The following is a 17672-nucleotide window of genomic DNA, read 5'->3' as shown; positions in this document are numbered from 1 at the left end:
TGGTTTCATATATCATTCAAAAATCCTGAGAGATATATCCTAAGATCTTTGTTGACACTCTCATACATAATAGTTGAACATCACTGTGGATTACGGGGCTTCACAGGTGGCACTACGGGTAAAGAATCTGTCTGCCAATGTAGGAGATGCGAGAGACATGGGTTCAATCCCAGGGTCAGGAAGATCCCCTGGAGAAGGAAATGGCAATCCACTCCAGTATTCTTGCCTGGAAAATCCCCTGGACAGAGAAGCCTGGTGGGCTATAGTCTGCAGGGTTACAGAGTCGTGCACATTTTAGGTTATAATTTTGTCCATGAAATTCAGTAGACTCTAAAAGAAAAATTTAAGTGACCTTTTCCAAAATTTATTTTACTAAACACAAAACTGATGGCATTAATTACACCACTGGCTTTCATTGTTAAATTGTTGTTAATGAAGAAACACAAGTCTTGGGACGTCTGCAGTGGTCCAGTGGTTAAGACTCTACCTTCCAACGCAAGGGAAGTGAGTTTGATCCCTGGCAGGGAACATCCCACATGTCACGGGGTGAGGCCAGAAATTTAAAAAATAAATAAATAAAAGTTTTATTTTACAAGAGTTGCTACAAATGGGAGGATGAGTGAAGAAAATGTCTAAGTTGTGTTTACACTGGGCGACAGACTTGACCGCCTTGCTGGCTTCCATGTGCCAGTTCACAGGGTGTCATTTTAACTTGCACCATGACACATCTTAAAAATGACTTGATTCCATGAGCCTTTAGGATTACTTGCAAGTAAGTGAAGCTATAAATTTTAAATATACAAACGTTAGAGCTCTACTGCACATTTTGTTCTTACCAAGTGGAGGAAGCAGTATGACATACTGGCCAAAAGTCTGGTCTTTCAAGTCTTACAAACTTGTATTTTGTACCCAGGCTCTATTTCTTAGTAGCAGTGCACCCTTGGGAAAATTACCCACTCTTTTCTGAGCCTCAATTTTGTCATCTCTTAAAGAAGGCTTATCATTGTAATCACCTCATGGGGTCATTGTGAGGATAAAATAATATGCAAAAAGTACTAGGGCCATTGGTAGGTATTTGCTTTTCATTTGAATTGTTATTATTAGATTACAGTTTCTGGGCAGGGACTGTGCCTTTTGTTTGCCCAAATCCCTAATGAAACCATTAAAAAAAAAAAAAAAAAACAATTTATTTAAAAGCCTGGGCTTCTAAAGGACTAACATTTAATTTCCAGAAAGGAAGAAACTTATATATAATATAGATCAAATGAGGTGTGAAGTAATGAGACACAGCTAGCCTCCTGTGACCTCTTTGAGGTGAAGCGATAGCAGTGTAGAAAGTGGTTCTGGGCCCCTTGAACAACTTTAGCGATCAGCAGACTTAGGAATAGAAGGGAGTTTCATCTCTTAAAAGGAGCGGAATATTATGCTCATTTGAACTTTCTGAGCTTTGGCCTAGAAGTCAAAATTAAATGGATTTGCTTGCCCAGGAAAGAGTTGAGAGAATTTCTATCTTTTCTCCACTCTTAAGGCAAACCTTTATGGCAGAAACTGAAGAAGAGCTAAAGAGCCTCTTGATGAAAGTGAAAGAGGAGAGTGAAAAAGTTGACTTAAAGCTCAACATTCAGAAACTAAGATCATGGCATCTGGTCCCATCACTTCATGGCAAACAGATGGGGAAACATTGGAAACAATGGCTGACTATTTTTCTGGGCTCCAAAATCACTGCAGATGGTGATTGCAGCCATGAAATTAAAAGACGCTTACTCCTTGGAAGGAAAGTTATGACCAACCTAGACAGCATATTAAAAAGCAGAGACATTACTTTGCCAACAAAGGTCTGCCTAGTCAAGGCTATGGTATTTCCAGTGGTCATGTATGGATGTGAGAGTTGGACCATAAAGAAAGCTGAGCACTGAGGAATTGATGCTTTTGAACTGTGGTGTTGGAGAAGACTCTTGAGAGTCCCTTGGACTGCAAGGAGATCCAACCAGTCCATTCTAAAGGAGATCAGTCCTAGGTGTTCATTGGAAGGATTGATGTTGAAGCTGAAACTCCAATACTTTGGCCACCTGATGCGAAGAGCTGACTCATTTGAAAAGACCCTGATGCTGGGAAAGATTGAGGGTAGGAGAAGGGGACAACAGAGGATGAGATGGTTGGATGGGATCATCAACTTGATGGACATGGGTTTGGGTAGACTCCGGGAGTTGGTGATGGACAGGGAGGCCTGGCGTGCTACAGTTCATGGAGTCACAAAGAGTCAGACACAATCAAGCAACTGAACTGAAAGGCAAACCCAGTTTCATTACCTCTTCTGTCAGAGAATATCTCAAAGTGTCTGGCAAGCTCTTTCCTGCAGACAATCCTACTTTTGAAACTTTTACTGATCTGCAAAATAGGTGATTCTGTGCTCTTGGGAAGAACAAAGATTGATAGGGGATCTGCAGCAACTGTTGCCTCAGATTCCTTAACAGGTGAAGTGACACTGGAGCTAGTTACCAAAGAAGTTTTTTGTTTTGGGTTGATTTTTTTCTTTTTTTGGGGGGCGGGGAGGGGTGGTGCTGTGTGAGGAGGGTCCTCTGCTGTGAATATGTTGTCTTCCAAATAAATAGCTGCTCCCATCCTGGAGTGGAGTTGCTCTTTTTCTACTGAGGAGTTCGTATAATTGGTATTTGTAAGAAATATCTATTGCAGGGGCTATTGGGTGAAAATAGAAAAGTGAAAGGAAAAAGAGCAACAGCAAAAGAAAAAATTGTATTGCAGTCACTTTACCAAGCATGTCCAACACAATGACTTAACTCCAAGAAAACTGTAATAACTGTCCCTTACTGGGCCCTCACTCTGGGCCAGTTATCAGAACCCGTGCATTATCAGATTTTCACATTTGATTCCCAAAATGAACCCATAACGTAGGAGGTAATGTTTTCCTTGTTTTAGAGATGAGAAATTTATCTCTCAGAGATCCTAAGTGACTTGTAGAAGGCCACACAGCTGGTAAACAGTGAAGCCAGGTGTTAAAGCTAGGTTGTAGGGACTACTAAGCCCTAACCATTAGATTTACTCTCCCAGAGAAGGAGAGAAAAGCTGAACTGACTGAGGAAGACCTAGCCAGCAGGATAGTTTAGGATCTGAGAAACAACACTGTAGATACTACAAAAGAGGTGAGTGAAGAGTCAAAGGCATATAGAAGTAGGTAGTAGCTCCATCCATTTATCTGGGACTACATAGTACCTAGTCAAAGAAGAATGGATGGTCAAAATTGGACCACATTTTTAGTTATATGTGTATTTTTTAAAATCATTATATATATATATATATAATTATATATATCACCTGTATATAGTGATAAATCATTTTTATATACATCCCTCATTTTTTCCTAAAGTCCCAGTTAGAGAGTGTGCATACAGTGTGAATACTGGCATCCATCTACCTTATTGATCATAATTAGTACACTTTTTCCCCTTTGCTAGACTCACTGCACCTATTTGTTTCATTTACAGTAATTTCCATAATGCATACTTATACTATGTTTACTTCTCTACTTATCCGTATATTGTCTCTCTCTCACCTTCTGTACAGACAACAGGAAATTTTTTACAGAGAATATGGCTCACAGTTGAAGCTTAAAATTAATTTTCTATATTGAATGAATGTTCAGTCAAGGGTTCTATTTACTGTTTGTTTAGTAAATCTTGATGTTTTTTGTGAACATTAACTCTTTGTTGGATTTGCTGCAAAAATTATCTTGTCTCTTACTTTCCTTTATTTTTTGTTTATGAGAGCTGTTTAATGCTACAAATAAAGTACATTGTAGTATTAATGTATTTCTCTTTATCATTATGATTTCTGAGACATACCTCTTTGCTCCATCTTTAAATGATTTGACATTGTACTTTTAACTCTTAAATGGCCTGGAATTTATTTTTAACATGTCATAAAATTAGGATTTAAATGGTGCTTATTTTCCCAAATAATCTATTTTCTCAATTCACTTCATGTGTATTTCTTCAGTATGCCCTTATAACTTTCAAAAGAAGTATATTAAACTAGAATATTAAATCTGTGTACCTCAATATACAATAATGTTTGTTCTATTACCTGTTAATCCTTTTGCTAGTACTTACCTGTTTTAATTATTATGGTTATATAAAAATTGCATTTTCTGATATACTCTAATATCTCTTAAGGCATGGCTCCTCTATTATTTTTATTTTTCCAAATTTTGTTACCATTCTTGCCTGGGTTTTGTGTGTGTGTGTGTGTGTGTGTGTGTGTGTGTGTGTGTGGAATTTTAATCTTTTTCTCAGCTTCATGGATCACAGCCTTGTCATGGCAAAAGGACTAGCATAAATCAGTGAAGCTATGAGCCATGCCAGGCCAGGCCACCCAAGACTGATGGGTCATAGTGAAGGGTTCGGACAAAATACTGTCCACTGAAGGGTGATTAGCAAACCACTCCAGTATTTTTGCTGTGAGAACCCCATGAACAGTATGAAAAGGCAAAAAGATATGACACCAGAAGATAAGCCCCACAGGTTGGAAGGTGTCCAATATGCTACTGGGGAAGAGTGGAGGACAATTACTAATAGCTTCAGAAAGAAATGAAGAAGCTGGGCCAAAGGAAAATGACACTCAGTTGTGGATGGGTCCAGTGGTGAAAGTCTAATGCTGTAAAGAACAATATTGCATAGGAACCTGGAATGTTAGGTCCCTGAATCAAGATAAAATGGACATGGTCAAGCAGAAGATGGCAAGAGTGAACATTGGCATCTTAGGAATCAGTGAACTGAAATGGACTGGAATAGGCAAATTTAATTCAGATGACCATTATACCTAATTCTGTGGGCAAGAATCCTTTAGAAGAAATGGTTGGTTGGTTGGTTGGTTGGTTGTTTCTTTGTTTTTTGGTTATGCCATTAAACTAATAATCTCATAGTCAACAAGAGAGTCCAAAATGCAGTACTTCGATGCAGTCTCAAAAAAGACAGAACGATCTCGGTTCATTTCCAAGGTAAACCATTCAACATCACAGTAATCTAAGTCTGTGCCCCAACCACTGATGCCAAAGAAGGTGAAGTTGAACGGTTCTATGAAGACTTACAAGAACTTCTAGAACTAACACCAAAAAAAAAAAAAAAAAAAAAAAAAAAAGATGTCCTTTTCATCATAGGGGATTGGAATGCAAAAGTAGGAAGTCAACATATACCTGGAGTAACAGGCAAGTATGGACTTGGGGTACAAAATGAAGCAGAACAAAGACTAACAGACTTTTGTCAAGAGAACACACTGGTCATAGCAAATACCCTCTTCCAACAACACATGGACAGAGATGACTGTCCACATGGAGATGACACTACACATGGACATAGCTAAATGGTCAATACCAAAATCAGATTGATTATATTCTCTGCAGAATGGTGAACTGGCTGTGGCTCAGATTATCAGCTCCTTATTGCAAAATTCAGGCTTACATTGAATAAAGTGGGGAAAACCACTAGACCTTTCAGTTATCACTTAAATCCCTATGATTATACATAAGGGATATACAGTGGAGGTGATGAATAGATTCAGGGAATTAGATCTGGTAGACAGAGTGTCTGGACTATGGACAGAGATACCTAACACTGTATAGGAATCTTTGACCAAAGCCATCCCAAAGAAAAATACAAGAAGGCACAGAGTGCCTGAACTATGGACAGAGATACCTAACACTGTATAGGAATCTTTGACCAAAGCCATCCCAAAGAAAAATACAAGAAGGCACAGAGTGCCTGAACTATGGACAGAGATACCTAACACTGTATAGGAATCTTTGACCAAAGCCATCCTAAAGAAAAATACAAGAAGACAAAGTGGTTTTCTGAGAAGGCTTAACAAATTGAGGAAAGAAGAGAAGTGAAAGGCAAGGGAGAAAGAGAAAGATGTGCCCAACTGAATGTTGAGTTCCAGAGAAAGGCAATGAGAGATAAGAAGGCCTTTTTAAATGAACAATGCAAAGAAATAAGGAAAACAATATAATGGGAAAGACTAGATATGTCTTCAAGAAAACTGGAGATATCAAGGGAAAATTTCAAGTAAGGCTGGGCACAATAAAGAACAGAAATGGTAAGGACCTATCAGAAGCAGATGAGATGGCAAGAATATACAGAACTATACAAAAAAGGTCTTAATGACCTTTTTGGAATAACTGTGATGGTGTGTTCACTCATCTAGAGCCAGACATCCTGGAGTGTGAAGTCAAGTGGGCCTTAGGAAGCATTACAACAAAGAAAGTTAGTGGAAGAGATGGAATTCTGGCTGAGCTATTTCAAATCCTAAAAGATGATGCTGTAAAAGTGCTGCACTCTATAGATCAGCAAATTTGGAAAATTCAGCAGTGGGCACAGGACTGGAAAAAGTTGGTTTTCATTCCAATCCCAAAGAAGGGAGGTGCCAAAAATGTTCAGACTATCACACAATTGCATCCATTTCACATGCTAGTAAGGTTGTGCTCAAAATCCTTCAAGCTGGGTTTTGGCAATATGTGAACTGAGAACTTCCAGGGGGACAAGCTGGATTTAGAAAAGGCAGAGGAACCAGAAATCAAATTGCCAACATTCGTTGGATCATAGAGAAAGCAAAGAAATTACAGAAAAACATCTACTTCTGCTTCATTGTCTATGCTAAAGCTGTTGACTGTGTGGATCACAACAAACTGTGAAAAAGTCTTGGAAAGTGAATGTGAAAGTTGGTCAGTTATGTCTGACTCTTTGTGACCCCATGGACTAATTCTCCAGGCCAGAATCCTGGAGTGAGTAGCCTTTCCCTTCTCCAGGGGATCTTCCCAACCCAGGGATCAAACCCAGGTCTCTCACACTGCAGGTGATTCTTTACCAGCTGAGCCACAAGGGAAGTCCTTCAGTTCAGTTCAGTTCAGTCGCTCAGCCATGTCTGACTCTTCGCGACCCCATGAATCACAGCACGCCAGGCCTCCCTGTCCATCACCAACTCCCAGAGTTCACTCAGACTCGTGTCCATCGAGTCAGTGATGCCATCCAGCCATCTCATCCTCTGTTGTCCCCTTCTCCTCCTGCCCCCAATCCCTCCCAGCATCAAAGTCTTTTCCAATGAGTCAACTCTTCACATGAGGTGGCCAAAGTACTGGAGTTTCAGCTTTAGCATCATTCCTTCCAAAGAAATCCCAGGGCTGATCTCCTTCAGAATGGACTGGTTGGATCTCCTTGCAGTCCAAGGGACTCGCAAGAGTCTTCTCCAAGAGATGCAAATAACAGATCATTTTTCCTGTCTCCTAAGAAACCTGTATCCATGTCAAGAAGCAACAGAACTGGATATGGAACAACTGACTGCTTCAAAATTGGGAAACATGTATGGTTCAAAATTGGGAAACTTGTATATACAACAAGGCTGTATATTGTCACCCTGCTTATTTAACTTATATGCAGAGTACATCATGGGAAATGGCTGGCTGAGTGAATCACAAGCTGGAATCAAGATTGTCAATATCAACAACCTCACGGATGCATATGATATCTCTTTAATGGCAGAAAGTGAAGAGTAACTAAAGAGCCTCTTGATGAGAGTGAAAGTGTAGAGTGAAAAAGCTGGCTTAACACACAGCATTGAAAAACTAAGATCATGGCATCCAGTCCCATCACTTCATGGCAAATAGATGGGGGAAAAGTGGAAGCAGTGACCAATTTAATTTTCTTGGGCTCCAAACTTGCTGTGGATGGTGACTGTAATCATGAAAATAAAAGACACTTGCTCCTTGGAAGGAAAGCTATTACAAACCTGCTGCTGCTGCTGCTGCTAAGTCACTTCAGTCGTGTCCGACTCTGTGCGACCCCATAGATGGTAGCCCAACAGGCTCCACCATCCCTGGGATTCTCCAGGCAAGAACACTGGAGTGGATTGCCATTTCCTTCTCCAGTGCATGAGACTGAAAAGTGAAAGTGAAATCGGTCAGTCATGTCCGACTCTTCACGACCCCATGGACTGCAGCCTACCAGGCTCCTCCATCCATGGGATTTTCCAGGCAAGAATACTGGAGTGGAGTGCCATTGCCTTCTCCATTACAAACCTAGACAGCATACTAAGAAGCAAAGACACCACTTTGCCAACAAAGGTCCATATAGTCAAAGGTATGGTTTTTCCAGTAGTCATGTATGGATGTGAGAGTTGGACCATAAAGGAGGCTGAGCACAGTGTGGTGTTGGAGAAGACATTTGAGAGTCCCTTGGACTACAAGGAGACCAAGCTTGTCAATCCTAATGGAAATCAACTCTGAATATTCATTGGAAGGACTGATGCTGAAGCTGAAGCTCCAATACTTTGACCACCTGATGGAAAGAGCCCACTCATTGAAAAAGCCCCTGATGCAGCAAAGAGGCTTCCCCAATGGCTCAAGTGGGCAAAGAATCCGCCTGCAATGCAGGAGACATGGGTACAATCCCTGGATCAGGAAGATCCCCTGGAAAAGGAAATGGTAACCCCTACAAGTATTCTGGCCTGGAAAATCCCATGGATAGAGGAGCCTGGAAGGCAACAGTCCATAGGTTAGCAAAGAGTCAGACATAACTGAGCACATTTACTCATTACTCATACTCGATGCTAGGAAAAATTGAAGGCAAAAAGCAAAGAGGATGACAGAGGATGAGATGGTTAGACAGCATCACCAATTCAATAGACATAAATTTGAGCAAACTCTGAGAGATAGTGAAGGACAGGGAAGCCTGGCATGCTGAAGTCCATGGGGTCACAAAGAGTTGGACACAACTGAACAACAACAAATCTTTTACTAGTAGTAAATCCACTGTGACCCATCGCAGTTGAACCAATCTTCCCTTACACCACTGAATAAATCTCTGACATTTTTGCAATTCTCTGACACTGGCAACTGCATTGCCATCTCAGAAATTCCTCTCTCCCTCCTGCTCTGCACTTGTCTTGGTGAGATTTCATTCCATGAGTACATTTCAACATGGCCATTCCCCATCCACACTTCTTGTCCTATACTTTAAGGGATTTCAGCTTCCAAAATCATGTAGAAATGGATTATAATGGGAATAAAAATCTAAAAATCAGTGGGGTAGAGTGGCATGTCATTTTCTGTAGTAATAAAGATTCAATCCAAAGAATAAGGAAAGTACATTTGAAAATGTCTTAAATTAGCCAAGATACAGAAACAATCTAAGGGCTTCCCAAGTGGCACTAATGATAAAGAACCTGCCTGCCAATGCAGGAGACTAAGAGACACAGTTTCCATCATTGTGTTGGGAAGATCCCCTGAAGGATGGCATGGCAACCCATTCCAGTATCCTTGCCTAGAGAATCCCATGGATGGAGGAGCCTGGTGGGCTATGATCCATAGGGTTGAAAAAGTTGGACGTGCCTGAAGCAACTTAGTGCACACACACGCAGAAACAATCTAAATGTCCATTGAAAGATGAATAGATAGATGTATATATACACCATATCTTCTCTATCCATTTCTCTGTCAATGAACATCTAGGTTGCTTTCATGTCTTGGCTATTGTAAATAGTACTGCAGTGAACTTTGAGATGTATGTATCTTTTCAAAGTTTCACAAAGCCAACACAACATCAACTATACTCTGATATAAAATAAATTTTTTAAAAAATAAATGGATAAACCAGACATGTGATAAACACATATGCACACACACAATGAAATATAACCCAGCCACAAAAAAAAAAAAAAGAAATCTTGCCATGTGTGACAATATAGATGGATCTAGAGGGTATTATGTTAAGTGAAATAAGTCAGACAGTGAAAGACAAATACCATATGATTTCACTTATATGTGGAATCTGAGAAACAAAACCAACAAATAAAATAAAGCAGAAACATATTTATAAAGAGAAAAAACTGGTGGTTACCAGAGGTGAAGAGTGTTGGATGAAAGAGGTGAAGTTAAAAGATACAAACTACTAGTATAAAATAAATAAGTTATGATAGCTTAAGGAATAAAGTAGTCAATAGTCCCTTGGACTGCAAGGAGATCCAACCAGTCCATTCTAAAGGAGATCAACCTGGGTGTTCTTTGGAAGGAATGATGCTAAAGCTGAAACTCCAGTACTTTGGCCACCTCATGTGAAGAGTTGACTCATTGGAAAAGACTCTGATGCTGGGAGGGATTGGGGGCAGGAGAAAAAGGGGACAACAGAGGATGAGATGGCTGGATGGCATCATCGACTCGATGGATGTGAGTCTGAGTGAACTCTGGGAGATGGTGATGGACAGGGAGGCCTAGCGTGCCGCGATTCATGGGATCACAAAGAGTCAGACACGACTGAGCAACTGAACTGAACTGAACTCAACTGAACTTTGAATGGTGATAGATGGTTGTTGGATTTATCATGGTGATCATTTCATAATAAATTTGCATATCTGAAATTAATATAACATACATAAACCATACTTCAGTTTTTAAAATTACCTATTTGAAATTTTGTATATATAACTATGTATAATAACATTTATTACACTATATAATAATCCATGTATATAATAGTCATATATAATAATGAATACACTCAGGATAGTTAGAATTATCAGTACTGGTTAATTTCATTTTTTCTCTCCCCCTAACATTCTACTGAGCCTGTATATTTTAATTTATATAAATTTAATGTACTTACAAGGCAGTTTTCTGTAACTATCAACATGGTTGTGAGAGGCTTCCTGATTCTTGGGGGTTTTTTGTTATTGGACCTCTGATTGAGGAAATAAACAATGTGGACTTTTATTTTTTTTATTATTATTATACCTTCTTTCAGACCATGGGTTATTCTTTTGCAAAATAGAAAACTATATGTAAGACATAGATTTTGAGTCTCAGTTTCATTTGATAGATCTTGTTTAATTTTTGTTCCAGATTTTGCTAAAAGTTTTCCTATAAGGCTTGAATTTTTTGTTATAAGTTTTCATATCTGTGTCATATGTGTACTCACACACACACATGCCTTTCCCTTTATTATTCTATGGAGAGAAATTAGGAGATGATGCATCTGAGGCTGTTGAATAAATACAATATTACTAGATGTTTCTATATTATTTAATAAGTATTTATTTGAAGAGTTGTGTTCCTTAAGTTTGTGTAAGGATGAACTTCCACATCTGTACTTTCTTAATAGAATTCTTAGTAGGGATAGCTATATGGATAGCTTAGTAGGGATAGCTTAGTAGGGATAGCTATTATATGGATTAATCATTATCCATCAAGGGGGAGTGTCTTCATTTTATTCCTCTGTCACTCTCTCATGCCAAATGCATATGTTTCCTGGCACACTGAATGCTCAGTGTGATTAGCTACTGTTACTTTCCTATTTAGCAAGAGGAGAACATTTTCAATTCTGCCTCCATTAGAACCTGATCCTCATATACCAACTTAATGAATCCTTCTGTAGGAAGTGCATGGATGGGCCTTTGTTCCAACTGGGGGCAAAATATTGGGTTTTGAAGCTCTGCTGGAAATGGTCTTCTCAGTCTTCCAGTGACAAGATTATGATCATAGCTCAGTACTTGAGATGAACAAGAGAAAATTCCAATTGATAAACAGTATCACTGGTTAACTAAGAACTGTACTAGAAGAGATGGTTGAGATATGGTTCTCAACCTAAAGAAGCTTCCATTTTGTTGTGAGAGGTAAAGTGAAAGTGAGAGTCCTCAGTCGTGTCAGACTCTTTGTGACCCCATGGACTGTATAGGCCATGGAATTCTCCAGGCCAGAATACTGGAGTGGGTAGCCTTTCCCTTCTCCAGGGGATCTTCCCAACCCAGCGATCGAACCCAGGTCTCCCACATTGCAGGCAGATTCTTTACCAGCTGAGCCACAAGGGAAGCCCAATAATACTAGAGTGGGTAGCCTATCCCTTCTCCAGCGGATCTTCCTGACCCAGGAATTGAATCTGGGGGTCTCACACGTAACCAAATAACTAACGTACGTGTGAAGAGAACTGTAATAGAGTGATGAACAAAATGACAACCTGACACACACATGAGATGATTAATTCTGCTTGGGCAGCAGTCAGAGGAGCAATCAAATAAACAAAAATCCAGTTCACCACTGCAGGAAATAAAAGGGCAAAAATATTGTGAGAAAAAAAAAGATCAGCAGCAGAAACAGTAGTAAATGGAACATAAACTAGTTTCTAGAAATCTGATGGAAGAGCTGAGTTCTGAAAAATGAATATGAATACAGGTAAATACATTCCCAAGTGGAGAATTCAGCATTTCAAATTTGTTTATATGTGAAAATGCTCAGTCTGATCCAAGAAAAATAAATTTACCACTATGACTTGTTTTGGGGTACAGGCTTGGAGTGTTGGAGGTGAAGTTAAAGACTAAGAATGGCCTCCTAAGCCATACTGTTGATTTTAATATTTGTCTTATGGGTGATTCAGAGGTGCAGAAGAATGGTATGGTCATATTTATGTTTTAGAATGAAAACTGGCAACAGAATAGGGACTAAGGCCAAGAAAACAGTTGGGCATAATTTGTTCCTGCCAGCTAAATGTTAAACTTGCCTTCCATTGTTCATTGATTCTGGAATAAGGTTAAGGCAGAAGAGGAAGTAAAAAGAAAGAAGGAAAATAAAAAAGTTAAAAAGGGAGGACAGAGAGAACTCTCTGGAGCAGGTTATATTCGTCAATAGTAGGAGTGAGGAAATGAAGCTTCTATTCCTTTATCTTATACGCTCTAGGGCATCCCAAGCCGGGAAACAGGAACTACCTACTGGATAATGTCTCCTGGTTTTCTGACACCTTTCTTTATCTGTCTCTTATATCTGATCTTGTCGATAAATTTTAACTTTTTTTTTCTTTTTCTATTTACTTGGCTGTGCTGGGTCTTAGTTTCAGCATGTAGGCTCTTTACTCACAGCATGCAAAAATTCTTAGATGCAGCATGTGGGATCTGGTTCCTTAACCAGGGATTGAACCTGGCCCGCCTGCATTGGAAGTGGGAGTCTTAGCCACTGCACCACCAGGGAAGTCCCTAAATTTTAATTTGAAGAGAAACATTTTTTATCATTCTAGCTATCATTCCAGTATTCTTGTCTGGAAAATCCCATGGACGGAGGAGCCTGGAAGGCTGCAGTCCATGGGGTCGCTGAGGGTTGAACACAACTGAGCAAATTCACTTTCACTTTTCACTTTCATGCATTGGAGAAGGAAATGGCAACCCACTCCAGTGTTCTTGCCTGGAGAATCCCAGGGACGGGGGAGCCTGGTGGGCTGCCATCTATGGGGTCGCACAGAGTTGGACACGACTGAAGTGACTTAGCAGTAGCAGTGGCAGCTATCATTACCAACACTGGTTTCCAGTTAAAACCATTAGCACCTAAATGAAATCCTGAAAGTCTTATTTTCCCTCTCCTTTTCGAATGCAGCTCATAGACAATCCTCCAAAAGCTCTGCTTTTATCATTAGAAGTCCTGCTCACAGCTTAATTTGGAAGGACGAAAGTCAAATTCTCAAAATAAATTTTAAGACTCCCTCCTACTTAGGGCTTCCCTGGTGGCTCAGAGATTAAAGCGTCTGCCTGCAGTGCCTACTTACCATATGGTTACTCTCATTTCCTGCCTTTGGTCATAGTTTTTCTCCCATAAATTCCTTTGGAATCCTCACTCCTTCCTCTACACTTATCAGAATCCTTTTAACCCTTCAAATTATTCAAAGTTCAGCTCAAACTATTTTTTTACACTCTTTTTGGTGGGTAAGGAAAAGCTACACTTTAGTTTTGTACCAGTGTATGAAACTTCACTGTGAAAGTCCTCATTTTTCTACGTATATTATTAACCTGAATGTTTGGCAAGCTCTCAAAAATAGTTCAACAGTCTGATAACTCGAAAATGTGAATGTATTTAGTTCAATTGGACCCATATCTATTGTACACCTACCTTGTATAAAGGATTATGTTAACCATTCTAAGGATGTCAATGTTAGATAAATATGTCAAATGCCTGCTCTTGAGAACAGATTTTCTCATTAGAGGACTATTTCCACTTCACCTATATGATTAGTAATTTGTGATTTTTCAAATAAGATTCTCTCCTTTCATTGAGTTGTTGAGTTCTATAAGTAGATGAAATTGTGATGAAAGTTATATACGTGTGTTTAAATGGCACACATTCCACCTTTCACGGCAAGAATCCAGTCTCATTAGATATAGAAATGCAATCTAATCTTCAATGTTAGACTATGTATTTAATTTTGATTGAGTATATTGTTAATTATTCCATATGTCTTAAGTGTATTTGGGGTGCTTCCCCAGTGGCTTAGTGGTAAAGAATCTGCCTGCAATGCAGAAGACACAGGAGATATAGGTTTGATCCTTGGGTCAGGAAGATCCCCTGGAGGAGGAAATGACAACCCACTCCAATATTCTTGCCTGGAGAATCCCATGGATGGAAGAGCCTGGCAGGCTACAGTCACTGGGGTTACAAAGAGTCAGATATGGCTGAGCAACTAAGCACACACACATTAGTGTGTTTAGACCGCTATACCACAGACTGGGTAGCTTGTAAACAACAGAATTTTATTTCTCACAGTCCTGCAGGGGGGAAGTTCAAGACCAGGGTCCCAGCATTGTTGGGATCCTCTTCCAGGTTGCAGGCTGCCAGCTTCTCACTGTTTTCATGTGATCGAAGGAGTAAGGGAATTCTCTTGAACCTCTTGGGCATGAATCTCATAATCGCATTTGTGAGGGGTTCTGCACTTATTGCATCCCAAAGGTCCCACCACCTAATACCATCACATCAGGGATTAGGATGTCAACATAAATATTGGAGGGAAACATAAACATTCAGGCCATGGTACCACATATATTAGAACAATTGCCTTCCTCAGCAGCTAAAAGTTTGGGAAACTATCAGTTCAGTTCAGTTCATTTCAGTCGCTCAGTCGTGTCCGACTCTTTGCGACCCCATGAATCGCAGCACACCAGGCCTCCCTGTCCATCACCAACTCCCGGAGTTCACTCAAACTCACATCCATTGAGTCAGTGATGCCATCCAGCCATCTCATCCTCTGTTGTCCCCTTCTCCTCCTGCCCCCAATCCCTCCCAGCATCAGTCTTTTCCAATAAGTCAACTCTTCGCATGAGGTGGCCAAAGTACTGGAGTTTCAGCTTTAGCATCAGTCCTTCCAAAGAAATCCCAGGGTTTATCTCCTAGTGCATCCTTTTTCCACACCATCCTTGTACAAGTATCTGCACTGTTTTAAGATTTTTCTGCTAGTAGTTTTAAAGGAAAGCAAAAGTAATTTCTTTCAATTATTTCACCTGACAGGAAAATTTAACAAATGAATGAATTGCGAACAGGGATAGTTAGAAATGGGGTGCCTAAAGGGAACTGTCTGTAAGGAAGCAGGCAAGCCTGATAAAAATTTAAGACTAAAAGTGTAGTCATGTTACCCCTGACATTTACACCAAGAACCATCGGCCTCTAGTACTTTAAGCGTAAATTATAAGGAAATCAGTTGCAAGAAATCAATTCCATTAGACAGGAAACACAGCTTTCCAAATTATGTGAATTTTATCCCAGAGGCACTTGAATATCACAGGGAAAAATAAAAGATTAAGCCTCACAAGAAAGTAAAAGTACCCTATGTTATAACCTTTGGCCAATACGTTCTAATTCTTCTTTTTCATATCTTTAAATACAGAATCCCCTTCACCTCCAACTGAGTTTAGAAAATTCATTAAGTTCTGATGCTGATGTCACTGTCTCAATCCTGACCATGAACAACTGGTACAATTTTAGCTTGTTGCTGTGCCAGGAAGACTGGAACATCACCGACTTCCTCCTCCTTACCCAGAATAATTCCAAGTTCCACCTGGGCTCTATCATCAACATCACCATCAACCTCTCCTCCACTGAGGACCTCTTGAGCTTCCTGCAGGTCCAGCTGGAGAGCATTAAGAACAGTACACCCACAATGGTGATGTTTGGCTGCGACATGGAAAGTATCCGGCGGATTTTCGAAATTACCACCCAGTTTGGGGTAATGCTCCCTGAACTTCGTTGGGTACTGGGGGATTCCCAGAATGTTGAGAAACTGAGGACAGAAGGTCTGCCCTTAGGGCTGATTGCTCATGGAAAAACAACACAGTCTGTCTTTGAGTACTATGTACAAGATGCCATGGAACTGGTTGCAAGAGCTGTAGCCACAGCCACCATGATCCAGCCAGAACTTGCTCTCATTCCCAGCACAATGAACTGCATGGATGTGGAAACTGCAAATCTCACATCAGGACAATATTTATCAAGGTAGGATGCAAGGCCTGGGTTATATCCCCATTCATAGGACTGTGATAGGAAGTAAAATATTCCTGTAGTGGGGAACACTCAATCCTGTTTTTAAATCCGTGGCTTAGTCCCATACTAGCTGTGTGTTCTTGGCAAGGCTTTTTTAAAAAAACTCTGAGTCTCTGTTTTCTAATTAGTAAACTAAGATAATATTGAATGTAGCTTAATGTGATAAAGAGACCACAAAATTATATACAAGAAATTCCTAACACTGCGCTCAGCTCATAGTAAATGCACAACAAATATTTCCCTCCCTGCCCACTCTTTCCTGTACCAACAGACTTGGAAAAATCTAAATCTTTTCAGAGAAAAAAAAAAATTTAGTCAAGGAGGAGATAGACTTTTCTCTCTACTCCCAGGTTATGATGCATTAGAGAGGAAAGAGAAGTGGTTAAAGACAAAGACCCTGGAGCCAGACTCTCTGAGCTTTAATTTTAGCTCTGTGACCTACTATTTGCATGACTCGGTCAAGTGGTTTAACTTCTCTGAGCCTTAGTTTTCTATGTCCTATACCCACTGATGTAAAAAGGATATAATAATAGATCCTACTAGCCACGGAGGAGTTGTGGTGGATAGATAGTTGATAATAAGTAAAAAGATAGATAGACAGAACTAAGTTCTACAAGAGTAAAGTCTGTGCATATATAATTTTATGTTATATATATGTGTATATATGTTATATATGTGTGTGTATATATATACACACTTTTTAAAATTAGCCACCTTTCTTTCCAGTTCCTCAGTCTGGTTCAGAAGCTGGAATGAAAAAGCCTGTTTAAGTTAAAAAATAATCCACCCTATAGACATGGTTTTCATGATCCCCAGAAAAAGAAGTCCTTAAAGGGTATTTTGCAAGGGCCTAGAATTTTTTCAGAAAAAGACCAACTATGGTCAGAGAGGTCAAATCAGAGAATTATTGCTGTTCCAGAGGTGAAGGCTTAGCTATAGTCTGATCCTATTTTCAGGAAGTCTTGCAATAGGATCAACTAACTATGTTGAAGAGTACAAGGCAATCTCAGTCTTGCCTTTTAAAAGACAGGAACATTTGAGGAAAGGTCAGAAGGTCCCAGTCATTTTACATTTCATTTCACATTAGGCATCTACTATGTGCAAAGCAACATACTAAATGTCTCTCATATATGTGGCATAGTTTAAGCACAGCCTAGCTTCCCTGGTGGCTCAGTCAGCAAAGAGTCTGCCTGCAATGTGGGAGACTTGGGTTCAGTCCCTGGGTTGAGAAGATCCCCTGGAGAAGGAATTGGCAACCCAATCCAGCATTCTGGCCTGGAGAATCCTATGGACAGAGGAGCCTGGTGGGCTACAGTCCACGGGGTCACAA

The 17672-nt window shown here is 39.9% G+C and overlaps 1 protein-coding gene across 1 annotated transcript in view; it reads left to right on the top strand.

Moving 5' to 3' along the window:
- GRIN3A (glutamate ionotropic receptor NMDA type subunit 3A) overlaps positions 1 to 17672 on the top strand; it is a 198335-nt gene that overhangs the window by 43310 nt on the left and 137353 nt on the right. The window contains exon 2 of the mRNA XM_052644556.1: positions 15690 to 16294. Within this exon, the coding sequence (XP_052500516.1) occupies positions 15690 to 16294 (605 nt within the window). The remainder of the gene's footprint in view (positions 1 to 15689; positions 16295 to 17672) is intronic.

Source organism: Budorcas taxicolor, chromosome 8 (assembly GCF_023091745.1).
Source record: "Budorcas taxicolor isolate Tak-1 chromosome 8, Takin1.1, whole genome shotgun sequence".
Lineage (NCBI taxonomy): Eukaryota > Metazoa > Chordata > Mammalia > Artiodactyla > Bovidae > Budorcas > Budorcas taxicolor.
This window is presented reverse-complemented; position numbering and strand designations above follow the sequence as displayed.